The following is a 25,043-nucleotide window of genomic DNA, read 5'->3' on the forward strand; positions in this document are numbered from 1 at the left end:
TTAATGTGGGGAAGTTTTAGTAAACATGGGGGAGAACTTAATGTGGGGAATTTTAGTAAATATGGGGAGAACTTAATGTGGGGAAGTTTTAGTAAACATGGGGGAGAACTTAATGTTGGGAAGTTTTAGTAAATATGGGGAGAACTTAATGTGGGGAAGTTTTAGTAAACATGGGGGAGAACTTAATGTGGGGAAGTTTTAGTAAACATGAGGGAGAACTAGTAAACATGGGGGAGAACTTAATGTGGGGAAGTTTTAGTAAACATGGGGGAGAACTTAATGTGGGGAAGTTTTAGTAAACATGGGGGAGGACGTAATGTGGGGAAGTTTTAGTAAACATGGGGGAGAACTTAATGTGGGGAAGTTTTAGTAAACCTGGGGAGAACTTAATGTGGGGAAGTTTTAGTAAACCTGGGGAGAACTTAATGGTGGTTTTCTACCTAGAAACAAGGATAGGAATGTGGATGAAAATTTAGCATACTCACTCAGTGATAAAGATAGGTACGAGGGAGCTGTATTTTAATAATTCCATGTTACATGACCTACCTTTTTATAAGATATTAGTGACCTACCTTTTTATAAGATATTACTTCGCTACATATATTTAAAAAGCAGAACATTTTATTTATGGTTTCAAAGTCTTGTGTAACTGTACATGGTGTATATCTTATTCTTCCTGAATCTTGTAGTTGTGTTATTAACACTTGTGAGTGATGATATATGTTTCTTTTATAAAATTATTTGATTAAATGTCTTTATGTCTTGAAATAAACTTGCTTTATCTATTTGTTTTATCACAGACTCAACCGAAATACATGCGAGATCACGAGCCGAGGAATTACTTCATGTACGACGAGGATACTGGAGAGCAGGTTTACGACTGGCCAATCTGGGCGATTGCTACTGCCGTTCTTAGCTGTATTGGACTGGTTGTCGGACTGGTTCTTTTCTTCTATTTCCTTATATTCTATCCAGTACGTGGTGGTACGACAATACTTGGTTTCATGATGATGCTAGGACTGTTTGGAATTTATGCGACAAATTTCGCCTTTTTCAAGCCTGCAGCTGAAGACACTTGTGCCGCCAGAAAGTTCTTGATGGGCGTTGTATATGCTGTTGTATTTGCACCATTGTTTGTTAAAGCAGTTGACAATTGGCGTTTTAAAGACTCTGAATATAGTCCAAAGCGTTATCTCGGACTGACAAATCCATGTTCCTTGGTATTAATAGCACTGGGAATAATATTAGTCCAGTGCATTATACCAGTAGAGTGGCTGATTTTACGTAATCCAACAGCCAGTATGATGGCTGATTCAACGCATCAGCACGACTGGATGTGGTGCGACCCGCATGACTTCTACGACATCTCCTTGGTCCTGTCCATGTCATTTGTCGTATTCTTGGTCATTTTGACAGCCATCTTCTCAGCACTTGCTTGGGACAGCGAAAGCAATTACTACGAATCCAGATGGATATTCGTCTCGTGCGTGTGCACAGCAGGGTGCTTAATGGTATGGATGGTTGTATCTACAAATGCTGGACCGCCATACCGGGATCCAGCCGTGGCGATTGCAAACTTTGTCAACGCCACTGCTTTACTAATCTTTATACCAATAAGAAAGCTGGTTCTCCTTGTACAGTTCTCCTCTGAGGAAGAGAAAGCCAAAACAATGCCATCAGATTATGTTGATCCAAGTAAGTCCATAAATTTTTTCATAGACAATCTTAGAAGAGTTCAAAAAATTATTTCAAATTTCAAGATTTACCATTAAGTAATGAACTTTATATTTATATTCTGCAGGGCCTCTGTGGCCTAATAGTTACATTGCTGACCTAGAATCTAATGCTGCTTTTCTCTGTGGGTTTAAATTCTGCTGAGAACATTTTATGAGGGAGATATCCAGCTGGCTGCAGAGTTCAGGGGTTCTACTCAGGTGTCCTCTGTTCCTGAAATAATGTTGGGAGGGTCAGCTGATCTTTTCAAGCACTGAAAGCTGAACAGTTCTGTATGACCTGAACTTCATTATTATGACTTAAAACCTAACAAAAACAGAAACTTACGGTAGTGGACTGAAAATAACAATCAGCAAATCATGCATTCTCTGTTGGGAATTTTACAATTCTCCGTTCTTGATTGGATGTCCTGTGCTTGTTGAGCTAAATTTACCAGTATGTCCAAAGTATGCTGAATTGCTTAATGAGAATACATAATTACATGTAAAATATCCAGAAACCATTGTGGATCCAGTATCTTAGTACAGTTTTATAAAATATATAATAATGATATATCATGCTGACACCAAGCTTTTGTATAATAACGGTACTTTCCTTTAGACTAACTAAACAAAACAGTAAGTATATGTAAACAAAATGTTGATATTTATTTGTTTATAATGTATTTTCCAGATAATGAGTTATATTCAACCGTATACACCAATCAGATGTATCAAGCAGATGTTTTTGATCCAGATTCAAAACCAGGTTCTGATCCTGGTTATTAGATACTTAAAGTGAGTAAAAGACAAGTTTTTAGACTTATCATGTTATCTGCAATATAATGTAATGTGTGTAGAGCTTAACAAATGTCCTAGATGAGCCGCGCCATGAGAAAACCAACATAGTGGGTTTGCGACCAGCATGGATCCAGACCAGCCTGTGCATCCGCGCAGTCTGGTCAGGATCCATGCTGTTTGCTTTCAAAGCCTATAGCTTTTTAGAACCGATGCGAACTGCTGATCCTGACCAGACTGGCGGTCCAGTGGTCTGGATCCATGCTGTCGCAAAGCATATTTGGTTCCAATGGCACTCAATGTTTTTCAGTGTCGAGTTTTGGACTTGAGAATTTTGGGTTAGGATAGTATGTATACAGGAAAAGGCTACTTCCTCCCAACTTTAGCCAAGTTATATTTAATTTTTGGATTTGCAAAAAATGTTGATGAGAAAAAAAAGGTAAAACACAGACGATAAGTGGACAAAACTTTATCGATGCCCTTTTGGCAGCACTTTTTAATCCTTGGTCACCTCATACGTCTTTCCATGCATATTTATTTCCAAAAGGGCATTCAATTACATGTGTTGCCATTGTTATTTACATTCGTTAATCTAGCATTATTGAGCACGATAAGTTTTTCCATATTCATCTTCTGGCCTTTATAGAACTTTGTTCCACTGTTTATGTCGATTAACATTTCGTTTTATGAATATTAAATGGTCAAGATAATCTAATTCAACAACTTTACATTGTAAGACACTTCATCTGAGAGGAAATCCTATAACACTGAGCTAATGTACTGAAAATATTGAGTTGTCATGATCAGAACTCACAAAACTCTATCATTGTTCTTAAATAATGTTTGAATTAAAATCTTTTTTTTTTTTTTATTTTTTTTTGGGAAAATGACAGAAAATAGGTCAGGACAATTGAGTAATGAAATAACAAGCTCTGGCCACTTGTCGTGTGTGGTTAACTTTTTTTTTTTTTTTTTAATTCCACCTTTTCTCAAAAACTATAACAACTATAGCTTTGAAATTTTGCACACCAGTTTAACATCATTAGATGACTATGTAGGCCAAGAACTATAACTTCGATAAAGCATTTTGTCACAATCATGGCGCATTTTGTACATAGAAAATTTGATTTTCTTGGTTAAATTTTTTGTTTAGTTCCACTTTTTCCCAAAAACTATCAGAGCTACAGCTTTGAAGCTTTGCCCACCAGTTTATCATCATTAGATGAGTAAGTAGACCAAGATCCATAACTCTAACATTCATTTTGTCATTGTCAGAACTATGGCCCTTTTTGTACTTAGAAAATTTGAATTTCTTGGTTAGGTCCACATTATATATAAGAACACTAGCTCCGAAACGGCAGACTTGATTATCATTATCAGGTGAGTATATGGGCCAAGAGCTGTAATTCTGATAAGCATTTTTGTATACCATCCATTTTTGGGAAGCATAGCCTTCCCAAAGTTGCCAAACTACGTATACAGACATTGGTGAAATTGTAGTTACAAATGCTGTAACTATCTTTCTCCATACATATGCTATAAAAGTAGTTCAGTTTTTCTATGAAGTTCAAGGTTCTGAGAGTAAACAGATCAATACCATTTATTTAGCATATGCAATAAATGTGAAGACTTATAATTTGTAAATGAAAAATATGACAGGGATTATAAGTTCTTGTAAAGAACTTTGTCTATGCATTGTACTACTTTACGACATAAATATTTATCATGTGACCAAGACCAAGAACGCATGGTTCCGGTTCAGCGCTACCTTTTATAGGCTGAACACCACTAAATCCAGCTGTTCTTTATTTCATATAAAATCCACTTATTTATTTATATATTAACGGCTTTTCGACATTTTCTAGCAAATCAGATTTTCAGAGACTTATATTCCCACAAAGAACTATATCACTACTTTAGAAATAACAAAAAGAAAAGTGGGTGTTAACTTTTATATAGACTGACTTTGGTCTGGATATGGGTTACTTTTTGGGTTCAATGAGTTCAAAAAGCTGGAAGCATTGAGTGAAATATTGCAAAGTGATGGAATCTTTTCTTGCCTAGCTTCTCAGTTAAAATGCATACCGGTTCGGCTACGCTTCTCTACAGTCCTCTCAGGGCTTTGATTATATACAGTTTGTAAGGCTGACAACATCCATTTTGTATTCATTTTTCAAAGCAGACACCATTCATTTTTGTATACATTTTGCAGAGCTTATACTATCCATTTTTGTATACATTTTGCAAAGGTGACACTATTAATTTTTATATACATTTTGCAAAGGTGACACTATAAATATTTTGTGTACATTTTGCAAAGGTGACACCATTCATTTCTGTATACATTTTGCAAAAACGGATGCCATCTATTTTTGTATACATTTTGCAAAAGTTGATATCATCCCAGTTTATGTACATTTTGCAAATTTAAATTAAGCTGATACCGTTTTAGTTCATGTACATTTTGCAAAAGCTGACAAAATTCCAATTTGAATATATTTTATGAAGACTTTAAGTACATGTACATATTGTTTTATTTTTTCAAACTTCAAGACAGACAAAAAATGTAATTATTTATTTGTTTTTTTTTTCTTTTCTTTTTCAGGCTGGTGATAAACAATAACCAATCTTTTGTTGAGTTTGAAGAACTTCAGACAGCGAACTATAATACTCAAAAACTTTGGTCCATGATGCTTCAAGTAGGAGTAAATGATAGAGAACACGTGCCGATGGTCATCAGCTGATTTTGAATAGACTGTGCTCCTCAGTTTCTGTTTCAGGTGTGTTCCGTACACACTTTTCTATGTTTTCAAATACACAGTCAAATGATAAAATTGAGTGGTAAACATCGTTCTAGACATAAGCTGTAATTTACATTACATATCTTGTGGGAAACAAAGATTGTGTTCTTGAATTTTTGTTTGGGGTTGCAACACAAGTTTCATTTCTGTTTTCCACTTTCTAAAATAAATGGGACCTTAAATACAGAGAAACTTTTTTAACGGTTACTAGAAAAGTGACCAAAGTACAGTTATCATCTTGTAGCTGTTTTGAACTTACCATTAAATGGTGTTAGATAGATATACAATAATTTAGATTGTTGGAAGTGCTATTTCACATTCTCAGACTGGGACGATGCCTCATAAAATCCTTAAATCTGTCTTAGGTCATCACTAAGTTCTGTAATTAAAAGGCATGATCTAAAGTTAAGAAAAATATATATTATGATTTTCATTTTCTGACAACTAAAAAGTGTTCAGTCAGTTAATTGCTTTCAGGACCTGCAACTCTTTGTGTGATTGTGAGTAATGTTCTTAGTGCATTGTGAACTTGTGATATATATATATATATATGATTTGATTTTTTGTAAGTGAAGAATCTCATTTTCAAATGAATAATTTGAGTTTCTGCGTAATATATATTAATGGGAAAATTAGTAACAATATCGTTTACACACACAATTGATATAAGGTGAATGAAGCATAATATATTGTTTATGAAATACTAAAATGGCATAAAACACGTGTAGAGTGGTTTATGTAAACAAAAAACAGTACATATTGTACATGTGATCCAATGTCTTCTATTTCAAGAAATTAAAATTTAATTTTAACAAGAAAAAATGGTGTGAAAGAGAGTGATCAAGATGTTGCTTTAATGCTTGTTTGTTTTTTTCCAAGACACATTTTTTTGTTATACCATTAGTGCTTAAATGTATAGTTGCTTTATTTTTGTACATTTTATACTTAAAATTATCTTTGTCTCTAAATATGTATATATGTTTGTTAATGAGATTTGGAATATGAGACACTATTATACAAATATAATTATGCAAATTAGAAAATGACAAATAAAACTTGTATATTTTGTACAGTGTTCTCTTTTGTTTTGTTATATGCCCGAAGGGACCTATTATGTTGTACCCCCAGAGTCCGTCTGTCTGTCCATCTGTCTGTCTGCCCGTTAGCAATTTCATTTCCACTCTGTAACTCTTGAACCCCCTGAAAGATTTCGAACAAACTTGACACAAATGTTCACCACACCAAGGCAACATGCAGAGCACATGTTTTGGGTGGATCGCTTCAAGGTCACAGGGGTCAAAGGTCATGCTTTGTTTCGTGCTGCACTGTAACTCTTGAACTGCTTGAAAGATTTTATAGAAAGTTGGCACAAATGTTCACAATATCGAGATGACATGCAGAGCGCATGTTTTGGATAGCTGGCTTCAAGGTCAAGGTCACACTTAGGGGTTAAAAGTCATAAGGCTTTGTTTCGTGTACACTCTGTAACTGGTGAGCTGCTTGAAGGATTTTAAAGAAACTTGGCACAAATGCTCACCACATCAAGACGACATGCAGAGACATACCTAAAACATGTTAACACTTGCTTTTCGTTACAGAACTAGTCATGTTCGAAACTGATTTGTCTCGGGTAAAACAACTATGTATAAAACAATAGTATAGTACAATTACTAGATTTGCCAGCTTTAAGATACAGTACAGAGTTATCTTGCCGAAAAGCGTTACAATTTGTCAGCTTCATAGAAAAACGGTATTGAGTTACCTTGCCAGAAAGAATGGTTTCAATGTACAAGTTTCATAAAGTATGGACCTAGTCCTCTGTTGCCAAAAAATGGGTTAAAATTTACATGCTCCGTTGATAAACCAAGTACTTGCTTATATTGTCAGAATGTGTTTTATTATGTCTTGTTCGTAGATAGACCGAGTACTGGGTTATCAAACCTAAACAATGGTTACAGTTTGCCAGCTTTATAGATAGATCACTGAGGTACATTGTCAAAAAGGACTAATGTGCCAGGTATATAGATGGAGAAATGAGTTATCATGCCAAAAAGGTGCCAGCTTTAAAGATAACGAGTTCTTACATTGGTGAAAAGGGATTCAGTATAAATAGACCAAATAACATCATTCCAGCTTTATATGGTAGCGAGTTATCCTGCAGAGACAGACTTATAGTTTGCCAGCCTTATAGATAAGAGTCCAGAAACAAGTTATAATGCACCAACTTATAGATAGACCAAGCTCCGAGTTGTACATTGTGTCAGCTTTACTGAAAGTATACTGAGATATCCGATTACATATTTAGTTTTTTCTTGCTAAAAATGTTTACGACTTGCTAGCTTTAATAGGTATACTGACGACTAAGAAATCGTGGCAAGAAACGGTTACAGTTTGCCAGCTTCATAGATGGAATGAATAATGAGCTACCTTGCCAAAAATGGATTACTGTATTCCACCTTTATAGGTAGACCGATTACTGGCAAATGATTACAATTTACGAGCTTTAGCAGTTGGACTGAATTGTGAGAAAGGTTACAATTTGCCAGTTTCATAGATAGAAGGAGTACTGAGGAGTACTGAGTTACACTGTCAGGTTTCAGTTTGCCAGCTTCCTATAATCCGCGTACTGATTTACCATGCAAAAAAAAAAAGAAGGTTTAAGTTAGACCGAGTACTGAGTTGTCATGTTAAAAGCGTTTCAGTCTAGCAGACTGAATACTGAGCTATTGTTCTGAAAAGGTTTTAAACAACATAAAATAGACAGGGTATTGCATCGTACCACAATATTATTATTCAAAACATGGTTACAACTTGCCGGCTTTAGATCGAAAACTTAAAAAGAGCTACCAAAAAGGGTTTCAGTTTTCATTTTGAGACACACCGAGTACTGAATTATTCTGCCAAAAAGAGTTTCAGATATCTTCATGACGATCTTGTACTGAGTAGTGACATTTCTTCCCAAATAAGGCCTGGGTAAAATTCATTAGTTTTCAAGTGTCATTAATGACTTTCTTTTAAACATTTTGTTCCTACTCCTGTGTGGATTTTTTTAAATCTGAGAAATGAAAATACTCTGACATAAAGGATTCATATAGACAGCCAGAGGTTGAAAATCAAGGGGCTTTGTGATCGAGTCGTTATGGTCGTTGGCCTCGAATCACTTGCCGCTCACCGATGTGGATTGGCTGTAGAATTCTTCATGTGAAGAGGACATCTAGCTTGGTGATTCTCTACATACGCTCGCCGGTGATAAAATGATGCACCAAGGGACATCTGCGGTCTTACACCAGCACCAAAAGCCGGAAAGTCGCGATATAACCTAAAATTGTGTACTTGTAGCTTTGAACCCAACGAAAAAAAAACTTGAAAAGAGAAGTTGGAAATAAAAATGGTAACCATTTACCAGCATCAGAAAGACCTAGTTCTGGTTTATCCGGCCAGGTAAGGTTTACAATTTTCCAACTTTTGGTGATAGTATTCACAGTTCTGCTTTAGGTTAAAACAAGTTACAATTTGCCTGTTAGTTCCGAGATTGCTGCCAAAAATAAACGGTTACAGTTTGCCAGCTTTATAGATAGACCGAGTACTGAGTTCTCTAAAAAACGAGTTTCAATTTGCCAACTTTAGCTAGACCGAGTACGTGGCCTAAGATCATTGTAGTTAGGTGTCAAAAAAAGGAAAAAAGGGTAATACTATTAAAAAGTATTCCAGCTTTTCGTAGACAATGTAAAGAGTGTTCCTATTGACTGTTCTGCTAAAGCCTTACAGTACTTACAGTATGGTACATGGCCATGTCATCACCAAGGAAGTAATCGCGTCAGGGAACATGGTATCTGGGGGCGAGGTGGCACCGGACGTGACAGCGGTTCGATCAGATGCTACACTATCAAACATGAACGGAACAAACATAATTTAGATGGACTATGTACATCTATACAATTTTTATTTATCATAAAGCACTGGCATGATAAGGATTTGGGCTCAGCATTTTCATGGTCCTAGAAAGGCTACCATAACTGACTTCATGGTAAGATTCTATGGTGATCCGCAGAATCAACGGAGTAAGATTCGTTCAAATGAAATAAGAATGGCGAACATGACAGTTTTATAATAATAAAAATCTGCAATTTATTCCAACCGCAATTTCAAAAAGTGAAAGTAGCCGTTTTTTCAACTTTATTTTACTTTTACCAGATCTGTGCATTAAAAATGGCTCATTTCAGTCACATGCATGAGTAGAAAGAAAAATATAACCAAACGTAGATTTATAATCCTAAATCAAACTGAAATGAAAAAAAAAATGTACATAGATTCTATATCATTTGAAAGGGGCTCATATTTCGCTATTGCTTGATTTAGGATAAAATCAGGGGATATTATCTGTTTGGTTATATTTCTTTTTCCACGCCAGGTCCGTGATTTCAGTATGATGCACGAGTTTTGTCTGATTATTCCCCTTGATCTCGCGGGAAATTCAGCCAGGCGCGGACACTGCACACTATTGTAACCAGTCATGCGCACAACAACTTGTCATACTGGTTTTGAAACGGGCTAAAAATAACCGCCTTATTTTCAATACACAGGTAGGTCTAAAAATAGCACACCTGGTTGAACATACAACACCCTGTCTGTGTAATTTTTGGAGTGACAGAAAAAAAGCCGGACAGACGGACGGTTTAAAGGAATTGGGCAACTGTGCAAATATTTGGGACATTTATTTCGTTGTGATGAGGAACAATTAACTAATTAACAGGTAAATCATTAGTAAACTCTGTGTTTTTATGTCGAAGCATGCCCATGTTTACAATTTGTTCATAACCCTTATGATAAGGTGGGGTAGGGTTCAGACTTCTGAAAATTTCTGTTTAATTATTAAATTTGAAAATGTTAAAAGAAGTAATAGTAATTGATATACCAATAAAGTAGTTAATTAAAAGTATCAAGAGGAAATAAACAAGGTGTCAACACTGGCACTTTACTGCTTTTGAGTAAGTAGTCAAACAAGAAATTTCACTTTTAATACTTTCAATACAGTGTCAGTGTACACAGCTATTGATTGTTTTAGAAAAGATTGAAAATAGAAATAGTTGCCTGTTGCCTTTATAACTGAATCAGGATCGTAATAAGCATCGTAGATTTATAAATGTAATAGGAGCGGAAAAATGTGCAGCCCGTTACAGGACTCGAACCTGTGACCTTCCGCTTGCATGTCAGATGCTCTACCAACTGAGCTAATCGGACAATCGATATCACAGACAAATTATATACATTATAGACACACTGCTACATTCCTCCCTCCTTTTTTTAAAGACAAACTCAGATTCTGTTGACTAACCCAGCCATTGCTTCACCCTAGCTCTAGGATTCCAAGGCTAGTCACCACACTCACGGCACCAATGTAATAGGAGCGGGAAAATGTGCAGCCTGATACAGGACTCGAACCTGCGACCTTCTGCTTGCAAGTCAGATGCTCTACCAACTGAGCTAATCGGACAGTCAATATCACAGACTAATTATATACATTATATACACACTGCTACATAAAAATAGCTATATGGTTCCACTATATATATTTACAGTCCAGTTGGGACGTTTCTGGACAGCATGATAATTTTTGACTGTGGCTATCCTATAAAATATCAGATAATAAATAAAGTCATCCCGATAAGCCAAATGAGGAAGGCTACATATATGATACGAAGTACTGGGTCCTGCAGTTGAGGCCCTGCCACTAAATATAGGTAACAAGTAGATCTATGTTGCTAATCATATTCTATGTTGTAGGCAGGAATAAAGTTAGTCCAAATAATTTGATGTCAGAACTGATTCTGAGATACTTTCATGATAGAGCAGAATCCCTCGATATTGACCTGTGCAAAAATTATCACAATATTGCGACTCCTGCCCTAAAAGTTGGACTAGAATAAAATGAACCTGGAAGATTCATATTCTGAGATGGAATACTTGTACCTTGAAGTCCGTTTATTTGGTCTTGGCATTGAGAATATCGTTTTATAGGCAAAAGTTAGGCAAAAGATTTCATAAAAAGTAAAATAGAAAAATACCAGTAGATAAAATAAGTCAAATCATGATAACATGGGCCAAACCAGACTTCCGAAAGAATTTGGCTAACTGGTAAACAGTTGAGCACAAAGTAAGTAAGCATATGATATACAGCATGTATTTCTACTCCACAGATCTGTTACAACCAAAATGAGAGAGGTAGTTACTCCGCTGTTACTGGCAGCAGTTTTGTTGGTGCATACGGATGGACAAACAATGAATCGTCAGAACTGTGCTGGTGGCGCAGGACACGAGGCTGTCATTCAGCCAGATGCTGATGCTTTCATAGCAGGGTTTTTCGCTTTTCACGAGGCCGGTGAAAATGGTGTGGGATGTGGAAATATTCGAACTTCAGGTATGTATACAAGAAATGTCTTCAGGGTAAAAGAACAACAATCAACAGCATACATGTTTTAACTCAATTGTAGTTCATTACTGTGATCTGTTCTATAGGATATACTGAAATTTCTGCCATTTATGGCACAGTTACAGGTTGAGGCAGATTATTTTGATATTTGACAGGAAATTTGAGGACGATTCAGTTGATTATTTCAATTTTGCAATTCATATGCCAGTTATTTTTCTACTTTCGAAGCATCTAAAAGAAAGACAAGGTCATTGATATGCAGCTAGAAATAAAACAAATTTAGACCAATTGTATTTTTTAAACATTTTAAATGGTTAAAAATGAAAAAAAGGCTTTTTCTGAAACAATATTTTTTATGTCGAATAAAAAATATTTGCTCGAAATATTTTAGAAATCATTTTATGGAGATTTATTGTTTCTGTAGGTTAGAGCAATGTTTTATCTTAGCTACTTTGAAAATATCTTGCCTTCTGTGGCTTATAGACAAAATGTGTAAGTAGTAGGCTGATTAAGATATCCCGTATCTATAAGTGCTATAAATGATATTTCTGAAAGACGTTTAGTTAGGCTTTAAACATATTCAACAATGTAGTGCTTAACCTACCGATTGATGCAAATTTTGTTAGAAGTGTTTAGATAGGCCGACTTAGAGACTAGTCTAGCCGACTTACAATGTAACTATTTGACATACATATCGTGCTTTCAATTTTAAGACTACATTTTGTATCTCCAGTACTTGCATGTTAATTTTGAATGTGATTTAGTGCATCATAAGATTCTATTGCTTTTCAGTCATATTTACGCTTCAGATGTATTACCTCTTAGTAGAACAGTATTATTATGCAAATTTGTTTATTATTTTCTGTAAGTTTGTGACAGTATTGAAGAACTGAGTTCCTTATGTGTTTGAAAATATGCTGACATATTGCATGTGCTTTAAAAGGATTTTAATATGTATATTTTCTGAGATCATTAAAGTCTGCATGATTTAACTGGAATTTGAAAATACTACATCTTTGACATGATTGTTGCATGTTTCATATCAAAGACATAGTGCTTCTGGTAAAAATGCATTAAATAGGTTTTCTGAGGTATCAGGTTTGACTTGAAGTTTCCTTCTTTTTCATGTACATAGCATGTCATGGAATTTTCATACTGAGCTTTTTAGCATGTAAAGCTTTTCGGCTTGTTGAGATATATTATACATTATGCATGTTTATGGTGTAATTGACTTTTCTTTGCAGCAACGCATGACGGTATATGTTTTATTTGTATCTTTAAAACTACTTTTGACTCTTTTCTTCTTCTTCTGTTTACTAGTTATGGTTTTCTGCATTTTCTATGTTTGAAATTTGATTATTTCACTTTTAAATTTGTTGATGTTTAAAAGGAAAAGTCAGAAAAAGAATAAACAAAACAAATGGGAGTAACCCTTCTTTAGCCAGCAACTATCAGTCACTTGAAGCCTTTTCCTAATACACGTACATAAACATTTTTAGCTCAGCTGTTTGAAATTTTTCAAGAAGTAGAGCTTTTATTGTCATCCTTGCCCAACATCTGTATCTGAATCACAGAAGTTTTGCATGTATATAGGTTTTGCTAAAACGTTAGGCCTAATGCCTTCAAACTTCACACATCTAGTTGGCATTATGACATGATCTCCTAGGACAAGTTACATAACTCTAGCTGTTATTTTGACAAAATTATGTTTGTTTCAACATAAATTTTGTGGAAATTCTGCATGTAATAATATTTCTCAGAAACTGCTAAATGTTTACAGATTCTCCACAAATCTTTAGCATAATCAGTTGACCTCATAATAAACTTTCATAACCTTGGCTTATATTTTAGCAAAAATTATGCCCCTTTTTCTACATAGAAATGTTTGCTATTTAAAAGCTTTCATATGTAAGCATTTAGTATTAGTTGGAAGGGCTTCAAATAGTAAAGCACACTGTCATTAGACAGCTCTTGTTTAGTTTCTTAATGGGTAAAATAAAGGTGAAATTTTCAAACATGATTTGCTTTTCTTTCTTCTTGCATGGAACATTGTTTGTTTTGTTTGCAATATCTTTACTGGTGTGCATATAGTGGTGAATAGAGCAGTGTCAATTACCTTTAAAGGTACATGCCTTTAGATATATGTCAATTTTTTTTTTTAATTTGGAAAATGATTGTTTACCTCAGGGGTAAATATTAAGGAATTAGAATAAATTGATTCCTGGATTTCCAGGCATTACTATGAAATCATTGATATTAGCGGGAATTAATTTATGTGAATTTCATGACTGTCAGTTTACAAAATGTAGTCGCAGCGGACTGATTTTGTAATGATTATTTTCTTCAATTTCCATAATATTATACATGTAGTAAATGCCTTTTTTTATGTTTTATATATAAATTTGAAGGCTTAAAAGCCTTTGTGGGGTACAATTTCCATTTATGTATTGACAAATTTTAATGTATTAGACAGAAATTAAAAATAAATCAACATTACTGTTTGAAACCAACAAATTGTATCCGGATGTACAGTCAAACTTCGTTCTCTCGAATTCGGATAATTCGAACACCACTCCTGCTCAATCTCATCGTCAGGTCCCGGCATAATCCCTGTATAATGTATATTATTTGATGGCTCGAATTAATGATAACTCGAACAAATTTTGCCGGTCCTTTCGACTTTGAACGAACGAAGTGTGACTGTAATTGCTATTTTGGCACAAACCACAAAATTTCATGCCCACAAAATTAGATGATTTCACAGCATTGATAAAAAGGCACAAGAATGCGTGCCATAAAATAACCTTACATAAAAACTTACTGTTACCTCCCTTTGCCAGTAATAGTTATTAAGAATGTAAGTTTGAAAACTTACTGTTACCTCCCTTTGCCAGTAATAGTTATTAAGAATGTAAGTTTGGAAACTTACTATTACCTCCCTTTGCAAACTTACTATTACCTCCCTTTGCCAATATTGGTTGCACAACTAAGATCTATTTGAAAGAAATGAAAGCAGAAGCCAGAAACAGATTTAAAACTTGCCTTTCAGTTTATAATGTTGAAATATCCCGATATCTGTTAAATGCTAATGCAAAACTAGAAACCATATTGAAATGAAAAATAGTACTGGGTGTTTTTTGTTCCTTAAATTTATCTGTAGCAGAACAAATGTCATAAAATGTTGCCCACCCTTGATAGAGGAATTCATAGATGATAAAAGATGCTCATTTTTTAACCAAAGCACAGATCATGAGTGACCATATTGTCAACCAACATACAAGATTGTTAGTATCTTTAATTGCAAGTTAAGAGGCGCATTTGTTTTATTTCATTATTTTAGTTGATAGAAAAGTTTAGTCTTTTTTGTTTATGTAGAATAAACTTCAGTAAAGCTTGAACTCATGAATAGGAATGTCACCTTCATTTCTAGTCTGTATGGAACTTTGTCTAGCCTTGTGAAAGATCACTGGATAGCTCTAGTTTGACTAAACAAAAAAAAGCAATTTATGACAGATCTCTCAGATAGTCTAAACTTTGTTAATGTGTAATGTATATATTGAGTACCAAGTTGTTTTTGGAACTTAGGTAGTGAACTGGTAATGAAAACTGCAAATTTCCATTTGATAAAGTTTTCGGCATTCTCTATTATAAATGAAAAGACAGTTACTCATATGAGCTACATTGTCATCTAAAGAATGCCAAAACATCATCCTGGAATACATAAGCACATGGAAATTTCTACCTTAAATCAGGTGGTCTTTGTTCAGAGGTACTCTTTTAGCAAATCTTTGAAATGCCCCTCATCGATGTGGATTTGACCGCCTCACTCGGGGTGTTGAATTCTCCAGATGAGGAAGCCATCCAGCTGGCTTAGGGAAGGTCAGTGGTTCTATCCAGGTGCCCGCTCGTGGTGAAATAATGCACAGATGGGCACCTGGGGTCTTCCTCCACCATCAAAGCTGGAAAGTCACCATATGACCTATAATTGTGTCAGTGCAACGTTAAACCCAACAAAGAAATAAAAAATTGACTGTATAAAAGTATGAAAGTGGTGGAAAATTTTAAGATAAGAGAGTTTTGCACTGTTTATGGTTACCTGTTTTTGTTCACCCATTTGTACAAGCACTCACGACCATTGTCACAAAAATATCACCTTTTTGTGACTTTGATCTTATGACACTCCTCTATTCTAGAAATAGATCTATATGTTTCATTATTTTGTAACCAGAAATTTATCATATGACACCCCTCTATTCCAGAAATATATGTTTTATCATTTATTTTGTAACAGGAAATGCATTTTCATTATATAAAGCAAACTGTATATCTATATTTAAGATACACCATGAAAGTGTGTATTTTATTTTTAAATGGTAGCTTACTTCCTACTTCGTATGACTTTTGATGCAGGTTTCTACATTTAATATCAACATTGCGTTATGTTTCCATCAAAATTTTAAACAAATTAGTGAATTACCATCAGTGTTTAACTGTATTGAATTGTAAATGATATATGAGCCGTGCCATGAGAAAACCAACATAGTGGGTATGCGACCAGCATGGATCCAGACCAGCCTGCGCATCCACGCAGTCTGGTCAGGCTCCATGCTGTTCGCTTTTAAAGCCTATTGGAATTGGAGAAACTATTAGCGAACAGCATGGATCCTGACCAGACTGCGCGGATGCGCAGGCTGGTCTGGATCCATGCTGGTCGCAAACCCACTATGTTGGTTTTCTCATGACACGGCTCATATCCTTTATGCTACCCTGTATAACTGGTAATGCCAATTAGCATTAGTGGCACCAGATGTGAGGCAAATGTAACACAGTGACATTTAAAAAAAAAAAAAGTTATATGTATATATTTTATATGGAGAGAGAAAATCTAGTGTAATATGATTTCTTGTAGCCTTAGAAATGGACAATCAGAATTTGAAATGAGCTATTTTGTATTTTACAGCCATGCAGTCCTATGAGGCTATTCGCTGGGCCCTTGATCGACTCAACAAGAAAGATGAGGTTCTTAATGGTGAAGACCTTGATGACTATTATATCCCAGGGATCAAAATAGGTATAAAATATCTCAAGAATTATTATGTAAAACTTTAATTGGAATTCCATAGGAACTGATTGATGCTTTAACTTTGTATTCAAATAAGCGGAATATTCCAGTCACCATACAGTATTCAAATAAGTGGAATTGACAACCTAACAAATATAGTCAACTTTATAGGTAGATTTTGTTGAAGAAAAGAATATTTCTTTAGAGTCACACATGTTTTAAGCAGCTAGTCAAGAGTAAGAGCAATGGCGGTTGTTGCTGAATATGGGTTAATTTTTGCTTAAAGTATAGGAATGGAAACTAGCAAACGTTCAAGATAAGTGGCAGTTTAAAAGAGATGACCACTTATACAGTTTTGACTGTAAATAGATATTGCAAATACATTTTTGTAACTTTAGTGCACCTGACAAAACACCTCAAAATTTCATCTCTTTTTAGCTCACCAGAGCACAAAGTGCTCAGGGTGAGCTATTGTGATCGCTCACCGTCCGGCGTCTGTCCGTCCGTCCGTCCGTCCACACTTTCCTTTAAACAACATCTCCTCCTAAACCAACAGGCCAATTTTGATGAAACTTCACAGGGATGTTCCTTGGATGGTCTTCTCTAAAAATTGTTCAAAGAATTGAATTCCATGCAGAACTCTGGTTGCCATGGCAACCGAAAGGAAAAACTTTAAAAATCTTCTTCTCAAAAACCAGAAGCCCTAGAGCTTAGATATTTGGTGTGAAGCATTGCCTAGTGGACCTCTACCAAGTTTGTTCAAATCATGACCCCGGGGTCAAAATTGACCCCGCCCCAGGGGTCACTTGATTTTACATAGAAAAATCTTAAAAAATCTTCTTCTTGAAAACCAGAAGCCCTAGACCTTAGATATTTGACATGTAGCATTGCCTAATGGACCTCTACTAAAGTTGTTCAAATCATGACCCCAGGGTCAAAATTGACCCCGCCCCAGGGGTCACTTGATTTTACATAGGAAAATCTTCAAAAAATTTCTAAAAATAAAGCAGAAGGCCTAGGTCTTAGATATTTCACGTGTAGCATTGCCTAGTGGACTTCTACAAAATTTATTCAAATCAGACCCCCGGGGTCAAAATTGACCCCGTCCCAGGGGTCACTTGATTTTACATAGGAAAACCTTAAAAAATCTTCTTCTCAAAAAGCAGAAGCTCTAGAGCTTAGATATTTGACATGTAGCATTGCCTAGTGGACCTCTACTAAAGTTGTTCAAATCATGACCCCCGGGGTCAAAATTGACCCCGCCCTAGGGGTCGCTTGATTTTACATATGAAAATCTTCAAAAATTTTCTTAAAATAAACCAGAAGGCCTAGAGCTTAGATATTTCACATGTAGCATTGCATAGTGGACCTCTACAACATTTGTTCAAATCATGACCCCAGGGTCAAAATTGACCCCGCCCCAGGGGTCACTTGATTGTACATAGGAAAATCTTCAAAAAATTTCTAAAAATAAACCAGAAGGCCTAGGTCTTAGATATTTGACATGTAGTATTGCCTAGTAGACCTCTACAAAATTTCTTCAAATCATGACCCCGGGGTCAAATTGGCCCCGCCCCATGGGGTTATTTGATTGTACATAGAAAAATCTTCAATATTTTCTAAAAATAAACCAGAAGGCCTAGAGCTTAGATATTCAACATGTAGCATTGCTTAGTGGACCTCTACATAATTTGTTCAAATATTGACCCCCTCAGGGTCAAATTGACCCAGCCCCAGGGTTACTTTATTGTACATAGGGAAATCTTCATAAATTTGCTTAAATAAACCAGAAGGCCTAGATCTTAGATATTCGATATGTAACATTGCCTAGTCGACTTCTACAAACTTTGTTCAAATCATGACCCCCGGGGTAAAATTGGCCCCGCCCCAGTGGTTACTTGATTGTACATCGGAAAATTTTCCAAAAAATTTCTAAAAATCATCAGTTTGACATTTGAAACATATTACTCTGGTGAGCGATCCAGGGTCATCATGACCCTCTTGTTTTTTTTTTTTTGGTAGGACATGTAGAGATTTTGTTTTCCTTTCTAAACTGAACAGCCACTTTATTATATGCCTGAAGTGACATATTATGTTAAGATGCTGTTGTCCATCCATCTGTCCATCCTTCCGTTAGCAATTTTGTGTCCGCATTGTAACTCTTGAACCCCTTGAAGGATTTTGAAAAAAAAATTGACACAAATTTTTACCACATTGAGACAACTTGCAGACCACATATTTTGGATGGCTCACTTTAAGGTCAAGGTCACAATTAGGGGTCAAATGTCATATGACTTTGTTTTGTGTCTGCTCTGTAACTCTTGAACTGCTTCAAAGATTATAAAGAAACTTGGCACAAAATGTTCACCACACCAAGATGACATGCCGAGCTCATGTTTCCAATGGCTTGCTTTAAGGTCAAGGTTACAATTAGGTGTCAAAGGTGATATCTTCGGGCATATATTGCTCCGCATTGCGGTGCTCTTGTTTGAGTTTGTATTTGGTTTGGAGGGTTTTCCATAAAGACAGGTTTTGCTAATGGACTGCATGCTACATAGAAAGTATACTTTTGAATAATTATCTTTAAACCTAAACACATTTGAAAAAAAGATCTTAATCTTAATGGTTAATTCATGAAATAACAACAATGACCTTTAATTGATATATTTTGACAATTAAAGTGAACAGAGCTTATCATGGTCAAAAGCAGGTTCTCATCTAGACTGTTCAACTTTCAGGGATAATTTTGCGTTTATATAATAGAGTCTCCGTCTGGAACATTTAATTGGTTTCCTGAATTTAAGGGGCATGAATTTTTGGGGAGGCAATTTTTTTTGGTCTGGAGGGATTTTAAGATTCTTTGTATGATAAAATTATCTTCCATAGAGCAGTCACCAGATGCAGTATTGTTGACATTGTTGTTGTACTTCCTCTGTTTTCAGGAATGATTGCTCAGGATTATTGTTCCAGTGCAACAACTGCTATAAGCAAGGCAGAAAATTTATTCCCCCAGTTTGGCTCTTCAGAGAATGAATGTCAGAAGAATACAGACAAACTTATGTTAGGTATGTTTTTTCATTGCTTTATTATGCTCTTGTTGACTGTCCCTATCAGATTTGGGTTTAGAGATTATGAAAGTTTTTGTATTTGAAGACTAGATTTGAGTTTAGCGATTATGAAAGTTTTTGTATTTGAAGACCAGTCTAATAATGGAGCCCTGTCATTGGTTAACTTTAAAACTGTATTCAAAAACAACCAATCAGATGCTTGGGTTTTCAGACTGGTTTCTAAACCCAGCTTACCGGAAAAGTTTTAGTTTTTAAAGGACTCATTTCTACAGTGTAGTTGGCTGCAACTTTCTGATTGAGTTTTTCATCATATGTTGTCTTTTTTTTTCAAGTGAAAATTTGATATGTACATAATATTAACATTTAACTTTGTAAAAAAGCTGAACATCTTTAGAGAAGTAGTTTGCAACAAAAGCACCACTTTGAGTGCTAGAGGTCATGGGTTCAATCCCTGTCCGTGTCATACCAAAGACGTGAAAAATGGTACCAGTAGCTCCCTTCCTTGGTGCTCAGCATTAAAAAAGGGAAACTGGCCTCCCTTCTCATGGCGATTTCATCAGGAATGAAGTGTCGAGAGGATTAATATAAGTTGTAGAACTTGTTTCATAATCGACCTAAAATAAATTAGTAGAAATTTTCATCATACAAAATTGTTGTTTGAAGTTTTATCAGAAATGCTTTCATTTAAAGTACACACAAAAATTTATTAAGTTTACTCAAATATAAACAGTTGACAGGGGCGGATCCAGGACTCCCCCGGAAAACTTTTGTTTCTCTGGGTCAACGGAGAGCATATTGCAAGCGTTTTAGAGTAAAAAAAAAAAAACAATCTGAATTCCATTAAAATTGTAATCATCACTTCAGAAAACAAATATTACATAATTATGTATTACAAATTTTCCCATGATATGAAAACGAGCATAGTGGGGGTACGGATGAACAAGGATGAAAAAATCATTATTGGCCAATGACTTGCCAGACTTAAACATATAATATAAATCATGTATTGCCATTATCGATGTGGATGTTTGACGTTTGATATCAAATGTTACCAGTTCTGACCACGAGGAAGTGTGCAGTTTTAGAACCTTTTATTTTATTTTTATTTATTTATTTTATGTTAGATATAGGGCCTGGGGTGTACCGTTCTAGAGGAGTTCATTTATCCTTTAATTGAATTTATGATACACAGCAAGTTATGTTTGGATTCTCAGTACCGCAGCATGTTATAATATGTGTTTTATAATGTTTGTTCAACTCATTTATTCTGGAACTGATTTTACAATAGTATTATACACAGCAAGTATTGTTTGGATTCACAGTGCTGCAGCCGCAGTACGTTATAATATGATTTTTGCACTTTTTGTTCAACTTTGAGAGTGCAGCTTCAAATGTTTTCACCATTAACTTTGAAAATTCTGTACAGTCTGATCATGATCTGCACTGTTTGCTGTTCAGCCAGTATCTTTTTGGTAAGCACCCCTTTTAACAGTTAATGGTACTGTCCAAATTGGAAGATGAACAAGTTCATTATAGAAATGTAGCAGGGTAAGGGATAAAATTGGACGATACAAGTTACATGCTCACTTCTAAAAGTAGTCTCCTTTCTTTTATTGCTGATGCTAAACTCAAATACACAAACATACACTTGTGCTGTTTAAATCTTTATGATTTTGTAGTTGAGATGGTTTTTTCCATTTCAGGTTTGTATGTACAAATGGCAAGTGGTGATGCTATGAAGATGCATCAGATGGCTCAAAACCGCAATCTTCCTCTCGTATCTTATACATCGACAGCGCCGGCACTCTCCAGTACAGAAATGTATCCAAACTTCATGCGTACAATACCTCCTGATGGCCCATTGACCAAAGTAAGTTAAGAATATTCAGCACCATTGGCCCCGTCAGTACTGTCAGTGCTTTGATTATTGCAATGGTGTAGAAGCATAATATTGTGCATGGAAGGAAGGCTAAGAATAGGCCAATATGTTTGAGCTTCATCAAACATTGGTTGAAATATTGGGAAATTAGTGTTTTACCAAATTTTCTTGAAGAACAATTTTTGGCCCAATGTTGAGGGGTGTGGATTTAAAGCATATGTTGGACATAAAAATGCCCCTGTTTTGTCTTTATTTGTTGTTTCAGTATAACATGACTTTGAAAAAAAGAAAGCTTAAACTTCTTATTTGAAACAGAAGAAAAATGCTTTTTAGCTCCACTATACAGAGAATAGGGGTGCTATTCTACTCGTCCTGGCGTTGGCGTGAGCTTTTTTGGTTGAAGTTTTTCAGCAGCCTTTGTTGTTATGCCCCCGAAGGGAGGCATATTAGTTTTCAACTGTCCATCCGTTCGTTCGTTCGTTAGTTAGTTAGTCACAACGTTAACTTTTTGCATGAATGCACTTTAATCACGAACCACTGCATCCAGGACCTTCAAACTTCACGTGCTGATAGAACTTATTGAGTATACCACCCCTACTGACTTTGGGGTCACCAGGTCAAAGGTCAAGGTCACAGGGGCCAATGTTAACTTTTTGCATGAAGGCACTTTACTCGTGGACCATTGCACCCAGGACCTTCAAACTTCACTGCTGATAGTACTTATTGAGTACACCACCCCTAATGACTTTGGGGTCACCAGGTCAAAGGTCAAGGTCACAGGGGCCAATGTTAACTTTTTGCATGAAGGCACTTTACTCGGGAACCACTGCACCCAGGACCTTCAAACTTCACATGCTGATAGTACTTATTGAGTACACCACCCCTACTGACTTTGGGGTCACCAGGTCAAAGGTCAAGGTCACAGGGGCCAGCGTTAACTTTTTGCATGAAGGCACTTTACACGCGAACCACTGCACCCAGGACCTTCAAACTTCAAGTAGTGATAGTACTAATCGAGTACACCACCCCTTCTGACTTTGGGGTCACCAGGTCAAAGGTCAAGGTCACAGGGGCCAGCGTTAACTTTTTGCATGAAGGCACTTTACTCGCGAACCACTGCACCCAGGACCTTCAAACTTCACTTGCTGATAGTACTTATTGAGTACAACACCCTTACTGACTTTGGAGTCACCAGGTCAAAGGTCAAGGTCACAGGGGCCAACATTAACTTTTTGCATGAAGGCACTTTACTCGCAAACCACTTCACCTAGGACCTTCAAACTTTACATGCTGATAGTACTTTATGAGTACACCACCCCCACTGACTTTGGAGTCACCAGGTCAAAGGTCAAGGTGCTGCAGGGGCATTTCTCACCATTAGTGACAGCTCTTGTTCTTTATTACTGTTGCTTCTTATTAACATTTTTTCAGTATGCAAACAAAGTATGAGCAGGGGCTGGGCCCGTTTTACCCAAGGTCAAGGTCACCAAGATGTTATACTTCTGTTATTTTTAAGGTTAAAGTTTTTCGACAACCTTTGTTTTTCTGTCATATCTTTGCTACTGATTTTCTTATATTTTACTGTAACTTCACATAAACATTATCCAGCATACAAACAAAGTATGTGCAGGGGCTGGGCCAATTATACCCAAGGTCAATGTCACCAAGTCATTATAATTAGGTTATTTTTAAGGTTAAAGATTTTTTGCAACCTTTGTTTTTCTGTCATATCTTTGTTTTACAGTAACTTCACATAAACATTGTCCAGCATACAAACAATGTGCAGGGGCTGGGCCCATTATACCAAAGGTCAAGGTCACCATGTTGTTATATTTGGAATTATTTTCATGTTAAATTTTTTTGAAAGCTTTGTTTATAGACATGTCCTTGGTACTTTAAAAGATAATGACTTGAAATTAAAAATATTTCTTTATAATCATCATCTGCAAATATGTAATTGTATTTTTGATAGAATTATGCCCCTTTCATACTCAAAGTATTTTGGCAATCTTCTGATATAATTCAATTCCATCAAAATAAAGAATGTCAGTACCCCTTCCATACTTGACCTTTAACCCCTTTGATTAAGTAGGGTCTTTTTATATCTTGGTGTATCTTCCATTTAAAGTAGAGGTCTCTTAATGAGACATAAGTTCATTTTACTGTCAAATCACTGAATAGTGGAGCGCGCTGTCTTAGGGACAGCTCTTGTTTTTTACTTTATACACCAGTCATAATTATTTTACTTTTTGCCTACAGACAATTGTAGAGTTTATAAAGCAGCTTGGCTGGCAGTACGTGGTTGTAGTTCACACTGACAACAGCTATGGTAGGGAGGCGTACAGAGCCATACGGCCATATCTTGCCGAGGCTGGAATTTGTCTGACCGCAGCATTCCCTGCTGACCCTGATGACAAATCTGATGAAACTATCGATGGATTACTAAATAATGTGATGGCTACAAATACAACTGGAGTAATCTACCTTGGCAATAATTTGCTAATTGATGCGTTCTTGAGACGCGGAGAAGTTGTTGATGATGCAGGAAATCTACAGTGGATTGTTACTGACAGTGTCTCCTTATCAGATACATTCCCAGGACAGAAATATCCAAGAGGTTTGACAATTTTATTAACCGTATAAAATTTATATGAGTACGTTTATAAGTATGTGTTTCAATTTTGAATAAGTGAAGACAATTATATATGTTAAAAAGGAAAAAGTCCTATTCTGGGTCATGAAAAAACATAGGATACAAGGAATGAAACTGAGAACTTACTTTGGATGAACAGTTTAGTGGCATATCCCTGTTCTAACATTCTCATGGTTTAACATTTCAGTTTTATATCCTCAGTTCACAAGTTTAAGGATATATGCCTGATTTGCAAGATTAATGTACTTGTACAGCTCTTGTTTACGAGTTTTACAATATACAAGTTGTTAAGAGGATAATATAAATGTTAGAAAATCCATGCTGCTTTTACACTGTACTAGTCTTCTATATTACACATGGTAATATGAGACCTTTAATTTCGATTGACATTCTTTCAGATGGTTCAAAGTTGGATTATGTGAGTAAGCCATCAAAGCAGGTTATTCTGTCAGGGTGCCTGCCTTTGTCTTTAAAATGCTAAGATAGGCGTTTTGGGTCTTTTGCCTCTTTTTATGCCCCCGAAGGGAGGCATATAGTTTCTGAACCGTCTGTCGGTCTGTCCGCATTTTTCGTGTCCGGTCCATATCTTTGTCATCGATGGATGGATTTTCAAATAACTTGGCATGAATGTGTACCACAG

The 25,043-nt window shown here is 35.8% G+C and overlaps 2 protein-coding genes across 3 annotated transcripts in view; both read left to right on the forward strand.

Moving 5' to 3' along the window:
* Positions 1 to 6,381, forward strand: part of LOC123533310 (uncharacterized) — a 47,697-nt gene extending 41,316 nt beyond the window's left edge. The window contains exons 18-20 of the mRNA XM_053519908.1: positions 801 to 1,695; positions 2,407 to 2,510; positions 5,116 to 6,381. Of these exons, the coding sequence (XP_053375883.1) occupies positions 801 to 1,695; positions 2,407 to 2,501 (990 nt within the window). The 3' untranslated portion in view covers positions 2,502 to 2,510; positions 5,116 to 6,381. The remainder of the gene's footprint in view (positions 1 to 800; positions 1,696 to 2,406; positions 2,511 to 5,115) is intronic.
* A 3,518-nt stretch (positions 6,382 to 9,899) lies between these two features.
* The window catches only part of LOC123533311 (uncharacterized), a 46,030-nt gene continuing 30,886 nt past the window's right edge, over positions 9,900 to 25,043 (forward strand). The window contains exons 1-7 of one of the 2 annotated variants that reach the window (XM_053519906.1): positions 9,900 to 10,064; positions 11,509 to 11,729; positions 12,986 to 12,997; positions 16,702 to 16,812; positions 19,746 to 19,868; positions 21,575 to 21,741; positions 24,010 to 24,367. In XM_053519906.1, the coding sequence (XP_053375881.1) occupies positions 11,525 to 11,729; positions 12,986 to 12,997; positions 16,702 to 16,812; positions 19,746 to 19,868; positions 21,575 to 21,741; positions 24,010 to 24,367 (976 nt within the window). In that variant the 5' untranslated portion in view covers positions 9,900 to 10,064; positions 11,509 to 11,524. The remainder of the gene's footprint in view (positions 10,065 to 11,508; positions 11,730 to 12,985; positions 12,998 to 16,701; positions 16,813 to 19,745; positions 19,869 to 21,574; positions 21,742 to 24,009; positions 24,368 to 25,043) is intronic. The other variant, XM_053519907.1, reaches the window with a different exon arrangement.

The sequence above is a fragment of the Mercenaria mercenaria genome, chromosome 12 (assembly GCF_021730395.1).
Source record: "Mercenaria mercenaria strain notata chromosome 12, MADL_Memer_1, whole genome shotgun sequence".
NCBI classification, from domain to species: domain Eukaryota; kingdom Metazoa; phylum Mollusca; class Bivalvia; order Venerida; family Veneridae; genus Mercenaria; species Mercenaria mercenaria.